The 14,667-nt window shown below is 37.5% G+C and overlaps 1 protein-coding gene and 1 non-coding gene across 3 annotated transcripts; both read right to left on the bottom strand.

The window, feature by feature from the left end:
• Positions 1-6,265: 6,265 nt before the first annotated feature.
• mrpl28 (mitochondrial ribosomal protein L28) lies at positions 6,266-14,617 on the bottom strand. 2 transcript variants are annotated; one of them, XM_044355043.1, is made up of 6 exons: positions 14,488-14,617; positions 10,077-10,385; positions 9,701-9,853; positions 9,474-9,608; positions 7,151-7,237; positions 6,266-6,767 (listed from the first exon to the last, which is right to left on the bottom strand). In XM_044355043.1, the coding sequence occupies exons 2-6, from the start codon at positions 10,359-10,361 to the stop codon at positions 6,672-6,674; spliced, it is 756 nt and encodes a 251-aa protein (XP_044210978.1). In that variant the 5' UTR covers positions 10,362-10,385; positions 14,488-14,617; the 3' UTR covers positions 6,266-6,671. The 2 variants fall into 2 exon arrangements, with proteins under 2 accessions (XP_044210978.1, XP_044210977.1); XM_044355042.1 differs by lacking the exon at positions 14,488-14,617 and adding an exon at positions 11,343-11,483.
• On the bottom strand, positions 12,110-12,196 carry trnastop-uca. The gene has a single exon. It is a non-coding gene; the product is annotated as a tRNA-Sec (tRNA).
• Positions 14,618-14,667: the final 50 nt, after the last annotated feature.

Here is a 14,667-nt window from a genome sequence, read left to right on the forward strand (position 1 = left end):
AGCAGTAAACAAACAATGGTAACAGAGCTATCGAACAATATGATGACACACAAGTCTTTTCAGCATTTAACATTCTCCGTCGTCCATCTGTGCGCCTGGTTACTTCATGAATGGTGGTAGTGTTTCAGGATGGAGCAGGTGTTACCTTTTCTGGACGTGCCCGTCACCGTTGACTTGCACTTAAACACATATGGCTCACAGCCACCGGGAAACTCCACACCGGGCTGGTTTCCAAGGGCTTTGATCTGCACATACAAGAGATAAACACATCATTTCCTGTGAAATGATACCACGATATCCTGCTGCGAGGACACGTCTGGACATGTCCACACTATAAGCTTTAACATGGGGTCATCCTCTCTGGGTTTATTTTCAGTGATTCAGCTGCAGCTGGCCTTTGTCAACGGCAACAGGAAGTATTGCACACTTCAGGATTTTCTTTCAGGTTTATCTGTATATAAAATTAGCCTTTCCTCTGAAGGACAGTGGTGTCCACATACATATCTAGGGATAGTTTGATATATTGGGAAATAAGCTTTCTTGCTCAGAGTTAGATGACAAGGTCGATACCAGTCTCATAGCTCAGTGTGGTATCAGTGTTCTCAACTCTCAGCATGAAGAAGAATGAGCACATCTCCTAAAATGCCTAACTTTTTAGTTATAGTTGTTATATAACTATACTTATGAGTTTATGATCATGTAATTCCAGCTCCATGGAAATCAAGTGAGTTTTCCATGAGATCAATAACTGTGGTCAAAGACAACTTGAGCCACGTCTTCGTTATTTAAAGGATTATTTCCATGTGACTGTTCATGTGAAGATTCTGTGCAGAAAAAGGGCAGAAAAAGGACAGTTTGTCCGAGAACAAGTCACTTTAATACTTGACTCTGTCCAGGCTGCATCCAAGTGAATGCTGGTAAAAAAACTGCAGCAACTCTATGACCATGAATGTGATCATATCCAGCAGGTTTATGAAATTATACTTGAACTTTGTTGCACCAATCACTCTACTGACAGATTAATTGTTAATTATTTTCTGATAGTAATCTTATGAAGCATTAATATATTGGTCTGTGTAATGTTTTTTCTCTACATAATGAGGTGTGAACTGCAGGCTGTAGGCGTGTACCTGCTGATTGACGATAATTCGTCTGTCGGTTTGTGGAGACTCAGGGGAATACTGAGCTGACTGGATGAGCCCTTTGTGGTAAGAAATGATTAAATATAGAAATGATGAGAGAAGGTGGGTTCGTCAGGAGGTTTGTATAGTTTTTAACCTCAACTCTGTGTCTTCAGAAAGGGAAAGAATGACTTTCAGTTGCGTTGCTTACAAAAAGTTTCAATGACTCGCATTGCATACAAAAAGTTGCAATGACTTGCCATCGAACAGGAGCTTTCACTTGAGTAACACCCACTATGTCAGGCAATCACAGCTATTTCACAAGAACTTACTGATAAATCACACATATTTTAGTAAATGTTAGGCTGGCACTGTGCAGTCCTGTAGGAGTAGCTAATATTAGTGTGTGTAATATCAATACATATCGGAAATGACTGGGAAATCAGTTGACGCATTGTTTATAGATAAAATAACTTAACAAGAATTCTGCTTTTTTTGGCTGATCAATCAAATAAATAAATTCCTGACAAGTCAAAGTGCTTCATTGTGTTTATGCAAAAAACATACAAAAATCCAGGACGTCCTGGTGGTCCAGTTAATGATGTGATCCAAAGTCACTGTTCAACTAAGGACAAAAATGCCCAAAAGTAAACATAAAAACACATATTACAAACCATATGTTGTCTCACAGTACATACAGTCATATCACCAAACCCTACAGTCCTCTGCTGTTAAATGCAGACTTGTATTACAGCAATTACTGGTTGTTTCTGCTTTTTAAACATCCTCTAAAATACAATTGATCTCTCATATACAGTTATGTTCATAATAATAGTAGTGTGTTTAAAAAGGTGAGTAAACCTCAAAATGCTTCAAATAAATTGTATTTTAATGAAAATTAGAGAAAATTGGAAAAAGTAATTGAATTTGATAATATTTTACAGAAAGTCAAGAAATATAATGTTCAAAAAAATAGCAGTGTTGACATCTTTCTTTACAAACTCAAAAATGTACTGTATAAACTAAGAAATGCTTGAAGATTCAACTTTCCTGAGAATCATAAACTAATATTTAGTTGCATAACCACGGTTTCTGATAACTGCTTCACATCTGTGGTACATGGAGTCGACCAACTTCTGGCACCGGTCAACAGGTATTGCAGCCCAGGACAATTGTACTACGTCCCACAATTCCTCTGCATTTCTTGGTTTTGCCTCATGAACAGCATTTTTTATGTCAGCCCATAAATTTTCTATGGGATTAAGGTCCGGGGATTGTGCTGGCCACTCCATTACTTGAATTCTGTTTGTCTGGAACCATGATTTTGCTCGCTTGCTGGTGTGTTTGGGGTCGTTGTCTTTTTGAAACATCCATTTCAATTTCCTCTTCAGCATATGGCAACATGACTTCTTCCAGTATTCTGATGTACACAAACTGATCCATGATCCCTGGTATGCGATAAATAGGACCAACACCATAGTACGAGAAACATCCCCATATCATGATGCTTGCACCACCATGCTTCACCGTCTTCACTGTGTACTGTGGCTTGAATTCAATGTTTGCAGGACGTCTGACAAACTGTCTGTGGCCCTTAGACCCAAAAAGAACAATCTTACTCTCATCAGTCCACAAAATATTACGCCATTTCTTTTTAGGCCAGTCAGTGTGTTCTTTGGCAAATTGTAACCGCTTCAGCACATGTATTTTTTTTAACAATGGGACTCTGCGGGGGCTTCTTGCTGGTAGCTTGGCTTCACATAGACGTCGTCTGATTGTTACAGTACTCACAGGCAATCTTAGATCTTCTTTGATCCTCCTGGAGCTGATCATTGGCTGAGCCTTTGCCATTTTGGTTATTCTCCGATCCATTCGAATAGTTGTTTTTCTTTTTCTTCCTCGCCTTTCTGGTTTTAGCTGCCATTTTAAAGCGTTTGATATCATTTTAGCTGAACAGCCTATCATTTTCTGCACTTCATTATAGGTTTTCCCCTCTTTTATTAATTTCTTAATCAAAGAACGCTCTTCTTCTGAGCAGTGTCTTGAACGACCCATATTACTCTGTTTTTCAAGACAAATGCACAGCCAGCATATGCAGTATCAGTTGCCTTGATCCTTAAATAAGGGCCACCTGTTAAACACCTATTTTTTTCACATTATCAATGACCTCACTAATTGAACTCAGCACTGCTTTTTTTTTTGAACACGCCCCTTTCAGTAAACGATTCAGTTTCACAGAATCAGCAGCATGCACGTCATGCCTGTTGGGTCTGTTGGTTTTCTATACCTTTACTAAACGTTCTAGAAACTTACTTTCAGTGTAGAAGTTGAAACTCTAACAGTGGGACTGCTATTATTTTGAACACAACTGTATGCAGCAGGCAAACATAACGACAGTTAACAAAGTGTCTGCAGATAAAGATTTAAAATTTAAATACTACATTTTTTTAGACAAATTGTGCAGGAGGCTTGAAAAGTGGCAAGTTCTTAGCAAAATTTTCTTTCTTTTTCTTTTTTACAGGTACTAGTAACTTCTAGGAAACCAGGGCAACTTTTTCTACACTTGACTGTAAACAATAGTCTATGAAAAATAATCAATTTGTCCAAAGGTGGACTGAAGGGGGATTTATCAGGACTGAAAAGCATTGACTATAATAAATATTTGCACAAGACAAACAGAGATGTGGGGGGATAAATGATCTTACAGTAAAAGGAGAGAGCAGTTCAAAAAGGTCACACATGGTTATGGCTGGTAACTAATCTGATTAAATACAAAGTGGAAAAAAAATGAGGTCAAACATTTTTAAATTTTCAGCTTCATTAAGCTAAGATCAACCAGCCAGATGTTCCCCTGAGGCCAACAGAGAAAAATAACCAAATTTAGCACTTTGCTAGTTTCAAAAGTGTGGTTATGAATATTTAACCATTTGGTAATCGTGCGACGTATGAGGGTAATTCCACACTGCTTGTTTCTATATAAGGTTGAATCTTTTCTGTTTACAGGTGCCAGGTATATGTTTTTCTCCTGTTGCCTGCTTACAACACCCACGGGAGTCCCCACATGAGTAGGGACTCCCCATCTTACCATAATAGGATGCTACGACCGCAAAGCAACACAACAGCTATGAAAGTAGCACAGATTAGTGTTGAAAGCGAAACCAGGGGAGGAACGGCTCTTTGTGTGTGTTTTCATACAACTTGTCTTATTTTCCATTGGTAATCTCAAACCCCATATAAGGACACATGAGGGGTGTTGTAATGGTTTTAAGCGTGATGTTTGTTACATCTGTCTCTTACAAATCTTGGTGTCAATATTGTAAAATAAGGTAGTTAGCGGAGATGTAACTCACTTAACCACTGTTTGGAGATGGATTTATGGTCTCATGGTTGGGCTTCAGTTGTAACTTGATGTAAATAAAAACCAGTAGTGGAAAGTAACAAAGTATATTTACTCATTTACTGTACTTAAGTACAACTCTGAGGTACTTTTACTTTACTTGAGTATTTAATTTTAATGCCAAATAGTGATTTTTCCCTCTAAACTTCTCACATGGTTTCATTTAAACAAATGTTCAAATGATCCAATGTCTCACCAACAATCAAAGATTAGAGAAAAAGTCCAAAAACTGAAAACAGATTTATGTATCAGAACTTTGTTTTTTCTTCTTTCTTCTCCCATTAATCATCTCACAACCCCTCAGATTTATCTGGTGACCCTTTGGAGGGGCCCAACACCTAGGTTGGGAACCACTGGAGTAAACTAGCTAATTGTATATAAAGTAGTTCAAACTAGCTCCACCTCCAGCAGCTACAACAGTAACATGCTGCTTACATACTGATGCTTCAGTATTAATAATCTAATCATGTCATATATAACAATATATCAGTCAGAGGGATGTAATAAGTACTTTAAATATTTAATAATAATACTTTAAGTACATTTTGCCACTAATATTTATGTACTTTTACTTAAGTAGGGTATTTCATGCAGGACTTTTATTTGTAATGGAGTATTTCTACATTAGAGTATTGGTACTTTTACTTAAATAAAGGATCTAAATACCACTGATAAGAACAAGTTATTTAAAGTCATCATGTCTAATTCTCTTTAATGGCAATAGCTCCATCTGATGGGCAAATAAAGACTAACATGTTCTGGTTTCACACTCAGCTTGTATTTAGGGCAGTTGTTCTCAAGGAGACCCAATGTAATTAACAGGATCAGAAAGAAAAAAACAACTGCACAAAATTAAACATTAAATAATTTCTAGATAATCGCTCCTTTTTCTTGTGAATTGTTTAATGTTGTACCACAGATTGCTAAAAATATTCACATTAAACAAGGGGAAATTGTTCTTTTGGTTTCCCTGGTAACCAAAGATTAATTTACAACCGTCGACGTTGATCCGTTTTAAGGGGTCAAGAGGTCTGGGAACCGCCGCTTTAGAGGCTTTAAGTTATAGTTTGTCATTTTGGAAAATACACTTATTTGACCGTTAGTTAGATGAAACAGTCGTTTTTGTCTGTAAAATATGAAGCTAGAGCCAACGGGAAGTTAGCTTAGCGCAGCAGTAAGACTGGATACAGACTCCAGGAAGTCACTGTGCCCAGGCCAAAAAATAGTCTGGCACATTATCTCCCTGTAAAACCATAATTTTCCATTTGTTTTTGTACAGATTAAACAATCAAAATATTATATGTTAATTTGTGAGCTTTAAACATGCTGCTAGGCAGATTGTTTTTTCTTTGGTTAGAGTCATTCTTGCTGTTACCACCTGTTTCTAGTTTTTGTGCTAAACACAAAAAACTGCAGAAAGTCACCGCACCGAACCAAAAAACTGTCCAGCACAAAACAAAACAGCAAACTGTTGTTTGTACACTTTGGTTTTTATCAGAATTAAATGAACAAGATTTGAGGTGTGAATTAGTGAGCTTTAGAGGTGCTGGTGGGTGGATTTTTTTTTATCTTTGGTCATTTGGACAAAGCCAGGCAAGTCTTTATGCTAAGCTAATTAGTTGCTAGTTCTAGCTTCATATTTAACGGACAAACAGAAGACTTGTATTAATCTTCAGTGAATGAGCAAAATCCATTATTAGTGGACTATATTACAAAGTTATTGGAGAACAGATTAACAGAAACAAGGTTTTAAGAAAATGGGAATCTTTTATTTATTTATTTTTAGATATCCTATACAAGGGCCTTATATCACAGCTGTCTGGGGAATATTTACACTGATGGTGACTTTGCCCTAGTTCCAAAAAAGGCATCAGAAAAGGTCTTAAATGAAAGGGGAAATGAAACAAAACTGAAATAAATAAGCATTGTCCAAGGTGACCGCATTCATTTGTGTCACTTCCACCTTGTGTGTTGTTCCTTGATGGAAATACAAGTTGAAACTGCAGGAAGTTCTCCAGGGTGTTAAAATTTTTCAGACAGAAACTTGGTGACTCATATTCCCACCACCATCTGGAGAATCTCAACAGTTCAACCTACTTAAGTTTCCAGTCTGAAACTTCTCGGCCTTTGTCCCGCTCAAACATCTCTGGTCATCACTTATTCTCGACGAGATGAGGCTCTGAGAGTTTTTGGATGTGTAGCTCCTCCACTAGATTTTCCACACAGGCCTTGAACAAAGGCTCAGACTCCTGCCAGACAAAGATCCAAACAAAACATGATGAGAACACACAAAACAAACAGATCTGACACTGTACACGGTATTATGATCTCTGAGAGACAATCAATAAATCAGACTTTTCCGCATCTAATTAGGAGAGTGACATGTAAGAACTCCTGAGGATCTATGCAGAAGAAAATGGAGATGTGATAGATTTTTTTAAAAACAAGCCTACTGTCTCTAAGATATATATAAAATGTCTTTTTCATCAAAAACACAAGACATGTTCACCCTCTATGCTTCCTTTAGTAAGCATCATAAAAAGCCTGCAACAAAGAAGCATCAGCACTGCTGCTTTGTTCTCAGCTGTTCAGAGGGAAAAGGAACTGCATGAGCTGAGCTTCAGGCAGTTACCTTGTGCTCCAGCTGCCTCTGTTTCTCCACAGCTTCCTCCAGACTCAGTCCCATCCACTCTGCCTCGTCCTCTGGGACCTCAAACTGCTGCTCAGCCAGAAGGAAACAAGAAAAAGAAACACACCATTACACTGTTTTTTTTTTTTTTTAAGGACAGGTGTCCAAATAAACATTAAAATAGGCTTTTCTTGCCATAATCAATCCGCCTGTTCACACTGGCCATTAGAAGATCCCTTCATAATGCACTTAGGGCCAAAATCCACAAGCCTCCTTCTGTGAAAAAATGTATTTAAGTTTATTTGAAACGAATACGAAGCTTCACCTGTCCAAATTTGTCATATCAAGTAGATCTTTCAACGTCACAGTCTTTTTAGTGCCAAAGTTCCTCTTTTTGTTACTATACTTCCACCACAGCTCAACAGGGAAACACAAAGAGGGAATTTGATGCTAAAATAAATGTAAATGTGGCAGATATCCACTTGACTTCACTAACTCAGACTGCTGAATACTCATTTAAGCTTAAGATCAACTTTCAAATACATTTTTGCACAAAATGACTGTGTGGACACACTGTGGATTTTAGCCCCCATAACTTACATTATAAGCACTTTGAAGAAGATCTTTTAATGGCCAGTGTGAACAAGAGGAATGATTACAGCGAGGAAAACCTCTTTCAGTGTTCATGTTGCACCTGACTGTTGTTTTAAGTTATTTGATACATGATATATTAGTCTTAAAGGGAAATTCTGGTTTATTTCAACCTGATGTATTTCCCATAAATGTGGCCATGGTTCCATGTGTCATGCTTACTTTGCTCTCTCCAGCTCCCTTAAAGAGATTTGGGGGATTCACAAAAATATTGCACAAATTGACCGAAACTGGGGCAGGCTGCTGAGCCTCCCACAGCTTTCTAAATAAACATGACCTTTACATGAATCATTTCAAAGGTTTGTTTCTGAGTCTGAACTAAAGTAGACAGAAACTAACTGCCTGTAGCAGCCATTATGGCTCACTGCATAGAGATCTATATCCGGGGCAACTTGCCGACTAACCTAACCACCCTGTGTATTCATCTGCACATGCTGGTTTGTTTACATGTATAAAAAACACTAAGTGGAATGACAGATTATCCTACTGACTATTATGACAATGATCATGAGTCATTTCACTTAGATGGCCAACTGTATTTATTTGAGCTGGAGTACACAGAAAGAAAATAAAACAAATGGAGGAAGTGAAGGAAATGAAGAATGGAGGCAGAAAGGCAACAGTGCTATCCTCTTCTGCTGAGTGAGGAGGAAAAGTGAGACATGTTGCTTCCATACTCAGAAAATCTAAAAATGTCCACAGATGAGAGTAATCAGCTGTGTGACTACCACAAATGGAAAAATGTGATTATACACAACAAGCTGTGTGAGAAATTACAGTATGTGAGTCTCTATTGTCCAGCTGTATAGTCCATGAAAACTGCGCATCGCCTATCATGTCATTTTATCTATGTAATTTGGAAACTTGTGGGCATGATCCATATTATTTATCTACGACACTGAGTTATCCACAGCCTCAGGCATTAACAAACCGACGTACAAGTTTCCCTGGATACAGATCTCTATACAGTAAGCCATAATGGCTGCTACAGGCGGCTAGTTTCTGTGTTTACTTTCGTTCAGACTCAGACACATTTGAAGAGATTCATGTAAAAATCGTGTTTATTTGGAAAGCTGTAAGAGGCTCAGCAGCTTGCCCTGCAACTTGTTGTTTTGTGCGATATAATACGTCTTTTTGTGCATTTCCCCAAATCTTGATAACAGAGCTTGTGAGAGCAAAATTAGCATGACACATAAAACCACAATGGCCACATTTATGGGAAATACATCAGGTTGAAATAAACTGACGTCACAAAACAAACAGATCTGACACTGTACACGGTATTATGATCTCTGAGAGACAATCAATAAATCAGACTTTTTTGCATCTAATTAGGAGAGTGACATGTAAGAACTCCTGAGGATCTATGCAGAAGAAAATGGAGATGTAATAGATTTTTTTAAAAACAAGCCTACTGTCTCTAAGATATATATAAAATGTCTTTCTCATCAAAAACACAAGACATGTTCACCCTCTATGCTTCCTTTAGTAAGCATCATAAAAAGCCTGCAACAAAGAAGCACTGCTGCTTTGTTCTCAGCTGTTGTGAGGGGAAAGGAACTGCATGAGCTGAGCTTCAGGCAGTTACCTTCTGCTCCAGGTTGAAATAAACCGACATCACTTAATTACTAACACATTTGAGATCACTCAGTGAACTAAAACACAAGTGACCCACCTTATATTTGTGGTAGACCTTCTCTCTCTTGACGGAGTCGTTGGGGTAAAGCTCAGTGTCTTTGCGTGCCAGACGAAGTAACATGGCCCTCTTCAGGTCCATCCCCAGCTTTGAGTTCAGGTCTTCCTTTGGTGTCTAATATGAGTCAGACAATTACAGAGCTTGTTATAAATGTTGTTTTGTTCCCAAATTGTGTCTTTTTCAGCACTCGGACAATTTTCTCTTACTTTGAGGATGTAAAAGTCAAATCCGAAGGCAGCGTCGATGAGGTCCAGAGTGCGAGCTGTGACCGTGATGGTGAACTTGTGATCGAGGATCTCACTGTACAGCTCTCTCTTGAACAATTGTGGCTTCCAGGTCTTCCTCAGACGAGTTGACAACTAAGCAAAGAGACAATTCAGAGGTGAATAAAAACAACAGACAGAGATACTGTGGCTTTATGTCTGGAGTTTAAGGTATCTACAATCTTAAAAGGCACAATATAATACTGAGCGCCTGTCATTCACACTTACAATGAAGACAAGAATAAACAGCTGCTTCCTTCAAACAAAATGTAAACAATAAATATTTTAAAGAAAGCAAATCATCTTCCTGGAGACTCACTTTGTCGTCGTTGGCGTATCTGAAGCCTGATATCCATCCCTCTCCTCCCCACAGGCCATCCTGGGACTGTGGAGGGTAGTAGATGGGGATCGGGACATCCTGTACCCGTTCCTTCTGCCCTGTCTTTGGGTTTGCTCTGTACTGAACTCCCAGAGGCCTCCAGTGGACGGCTGTGGGCTCTTTCTGCTCAAGGGACTTGAGATAATGTTTAGGGAGACGAGCGTAGATGCCCTGCTTCAGTTTCAGGGCATCCCAGATTTTGAGGGGGTATTTATGAAGAGGCATAATGGACTGTCTTTAAAGCAAAATCTGGAAGACAGACAGAATAAGGACAAGTTAAGAAATAAATATTAATACTTCAAAAAGGAAATCAGCCCCCTGCACTCAGTCAGGTGCAGACAGGTTAAGACAAAATAGGAAAATTGTGAACCTATCCTTTAATAACAAACTGTTTTACTCATTTATCAAGCAGGCTTTATAGTCATTCCGTCCTCACATCAAATATGACTCCTCATCAGACTATTCTAGATCTGTAAATTCAGATTATTTTCAATTACTGATAATCTGTCAATTTCTTTTTAATATCAATCAATTCAATCAATTTTATTTAAAGTGTAGAATCACAATGCAGCATGGTCCTAAAACACTTTACAGTTAAAAAGAATACATAGGACAAAACATATAACAACCAATTTACAATACTCAAAATTAAAAATGAAACAACCACATAGAGAACATTAATGTTAAATGGAAACATCAAAATTAAATGTTTAGTCTTCAAAACGTTAGAAAATTGTGAAAAATGCCAAACACAATCATAGAGACCAAGTTGATGTTGTTGTCTTTGGACTGTGGCAACCTGTGATTGTGTGATGTGTCATTAAATCTCAAATTAAATATTTAAATAGCCGCTTGAACAAAAGATATATTTGATAGATTGACTGATAATGAAAACAATCCTTAGTTAACAGCAGCTCTTGCATATCTTACTTGATGAGGACAACTGAAGCAGGTTAAAGTTCCCTAACACTGATGTGACATATTCAATTAATTTGCAACATATTATGAGATTAGGAGGATTACTCTCTTTTAATAAAATACATGAATAAAATTCATTTATTGAAACTAACAAACACAACTGAATTACTTTCATAACGTTACTCGTTAACAGGCCAACAACACAATTGTGCATCGGTTTATTTGATGAAAACAGGACTTCTACGCACATGATAAACTGTTGTAAATACCATCAAAAGTCTGTCTTACCCGGTGACAACAAAACAGTGACCTCCACCAAACACAGAATGAGTTTTAAATCCACGTTAACCCAAAATCAGGGAGGCAAGGACACCATGCAACCTCCGATTCATACACAACACAATTTCCGCATTGACCGGCCCGCCCACACTGAAACATGATCGGATTGGCTCTTGTATGCTGTCAATCAATGTATTTTTTTCCGGGCAAACCGGATGTAGATCCACAGAAATAAGAATTCAAATTCAAAATGTATTTATGGATTATATATGTTCTGTTGTACTTTTTGTGTACTTTTTGTATTGCTTATTGTATTATTGTATTTAAAAAAAAAACAAACTCCTTATATATATGTGTGTGTTTGTGTGTGTGTGTGGGTGTGTGTATACATATATACATATATATATATATAAACACAACAACAAAATAAAGTAAAAGTAAAGTAAGTAAGAGTAAAGTTTAAGCAGAATAACAATGAAGGAAGAAAAAAATGTGTCACTGTTCCTTTAAATCGTTTGGCTTTTTATTGTGAGGTGCAAGGACAAAGTTTGACCGGAAGTGACGTAGTTTTTAGCAATTGTGAAAAAAACCCCTAAAACGGACAAAAATAGCAAAAATAATAGTCATTTTTAAGTAATGTGTTGAACATTACGCTGTGGTTGGCATATCACCACAACAAACGGTATTTTACTATCTTCGGTGTCTCATGTGAGAGATTACTTTTACTTTTAATTACCGAGGTGTGCATAATAAGTAATATTTTTCTTACGTTCAGACGCCCGAAAGGTGGAATTGAACCACTCTGCCGCTAAGCAGCTACAGGTTTGAAGCCTGCACCCCGGACCACCGAGGCTCATCCGGGCATCTCTACTAAGGCGTCCAGGATGTATAAATAGCTCATAGCAGCGACAGACAACTCAGTCAGGGTGTCATTAACATGATTCATAGCTGGTTTGTATTTATTAAACAGAGGACGTGTGCACAAAATGGAGCAAGGTGCTAGAAGCCTTCAAGCGCCTTTTTTTGTCGAATAAACGCAGCAAAACGGACACTGTGATCGCTGATCTGTGCTGTATTATGCAAAGCAGATCCATTGTGATTGGTTGTCAGAGCCAGACAACGTCACCACAGCTAAAACGTTCAGGATTTTAATAAAACACAAATATAAATGATTTTTAACATGCTCTTTCAGTATCAGTGTATTGTTTATTGTGCATGTTGAGATATCATTGCTTCAGTTACACTCTGTCTAATCTGGTTTACCATAACACCCTCACCTCCTCTCACTGTCTTTGTATAAGGAGACTGAGATACAAGCAAAGTTTATACAGGGTGACTTCAGGTTGAGTGGGACACTTTTTGATCATTTATTGTGTGAGTTTTGAAAGCCAGTCACTGCTACTGTTATTACTGAATGTCTCCTGAAAAATAAACAGTTTTTGTATTAGTTTGCAAATTGTCTGAATGAGCCAATGTCATGGTGAGCTTAGTGACAAATGAAATGCTCTTTTTCTAAAATAAGGCAGGCAGTTTTCATCCAGCAACATTTAGATTTTTGATTATGATGATTAATGAGATTTTTGTGATTAATTTATTGTGTAAATAAAGAAATGCAACACAAAATCAAACAGATCTGCAGAGATGTAATAGGTGCAAACTAGTATATGACAATAATATACAGAAAGCCGCCCCCAGTCCAGCCCCACCTACACAAAACAAAAGAAAAAAACTAAAAACAAAAAAACCCAAACAAACAAACAAAAAAAAACACCTGAAAGAAATTAAGTCAGCAAAAACATTGCCCCCACTCCCCAATATCACCCCATCATCACTAAGACTCTTGTGAAAGTTACTTAAAGTTGTCTCATGCTGCTCGAATGAAATCTTATTTCAAGGTGGGGTAAAAGTAAGAGGTTAAAGTTTGAGGAAAATATTATGAAGTATCACAGATGTACATATGTGTATATGGATATAAAACAGGTAATGTTGACATGTATTTATCCATGTTCAAGCAACTTTTATATAGTAAACAAAACCAGAAATGTAACAATAAAATAACATTACTACCAGTAAATCATGCAGTTTCAAGGAAGTGTCTGATTTTTTCCAGCAACTCTGTCCAGCAAATAATCTTTTGAGGTTTTAATGCTTTTAACCTTGCACAGGAGAGCTCTAGTTGGGCAATCTCTGTATGAAAAGAGCCTTTTATTGATAAAGAATGTGGAGGTTTCCTTTTAGCCCAGCAAGCAGGAGACGTCTGCTCTGTATGTATCATTGAAGAGTAATATGTCTTGTGATACAGGGATCAGTCTCCTCAACGAGGTGGAGAGAACAGTAGAAACATTTTCTCAAAAACGTTTGACCTCCAGGAAGTGAATAAATGATCATGTGAATAAATGTGCCGATGGTGTCGTCTGTACAACAAGAACAAACAGTAGGAGTCTGCTCTGGTTTTCATCTGGCAGAGCCTTCGGGTAGAGAGATGAGCCCTGTGGATAAGTCTATAATATATCATCTGGTGGTTTGAATAAGATATGTTGGTCCTTATGACCTTACAGTTTATTAATGAGATAGTTGAATATGTAAAAAAATCAAATTAAGATGGTAGCTTATCATATCTACATCGTAGTAGCCTACAGGAAAACGATACACACACTGAAAGGGACAGAAAGGAGAAGAGAGGTGGGATAAAAATAAGTAAAGGAGCACAGAAAATTAGTAGAAAAGGAAGATAACTCAACATATGGAGGGAAGACAGAATGAGAGGGTCCATAGAGGAGTATGAGGAGCAGCAATGTCTAAAATTGAGATTTTTTTTGTGATTTTTAAATTTTTTTTTTGTGGCCATGTTCTTTTTTTTTTTTAAAGTTATGAATCTTTAATGTTCATGTTTAATGAGTTTAATTCACAATTCACTGTTTTAATTTATATTTCCTCCAACTACATTATAACTTCTAAACACATAAATGAACAAAATGGATGATGTTTCAATAAAACTGACTTTTTCCTCACATGAATGATGAGTCTCATGTGTAAAATACTAAATAAAGAAGGTGTCGTCGTAGATTCTATTGTGGCTACTAAAGCATCAAATGACATTTCCCTCGGGGGCCGGAACCAAAAACAGCTAAAACAGAGTAAATATTGGACTTACATTTGCCAGCTACAACTGCAAATTAATTATATTGGTGCTCCGTGTCTGCTGGATGTATTAAAAGCAACCGTTTGTTGATTTCACCTTTCAAGGTGAGGACTGTGTGTCATGTTTCCTGCTGCCTCCAAGTGGCCAAATCTGTTATTGCAAGTTTAAGTCACTTAAACTGCATCTGTTCTG

The sequence above is a fragment of the Thunnus albacares genome, chromosome 6 (assembly GCF_914725855.1).
Source record: "Thunnus albacares chromosome 6, fThuAlb1.1, whole genome shotgun sequence".
Taxonomy (NCBI): domain Eukaryota; kingdom Metazoa; phylum Chordata; class Actinopteri; order Scombriformes; family Scombridae; genus Thunnus; species Thunnus albacares.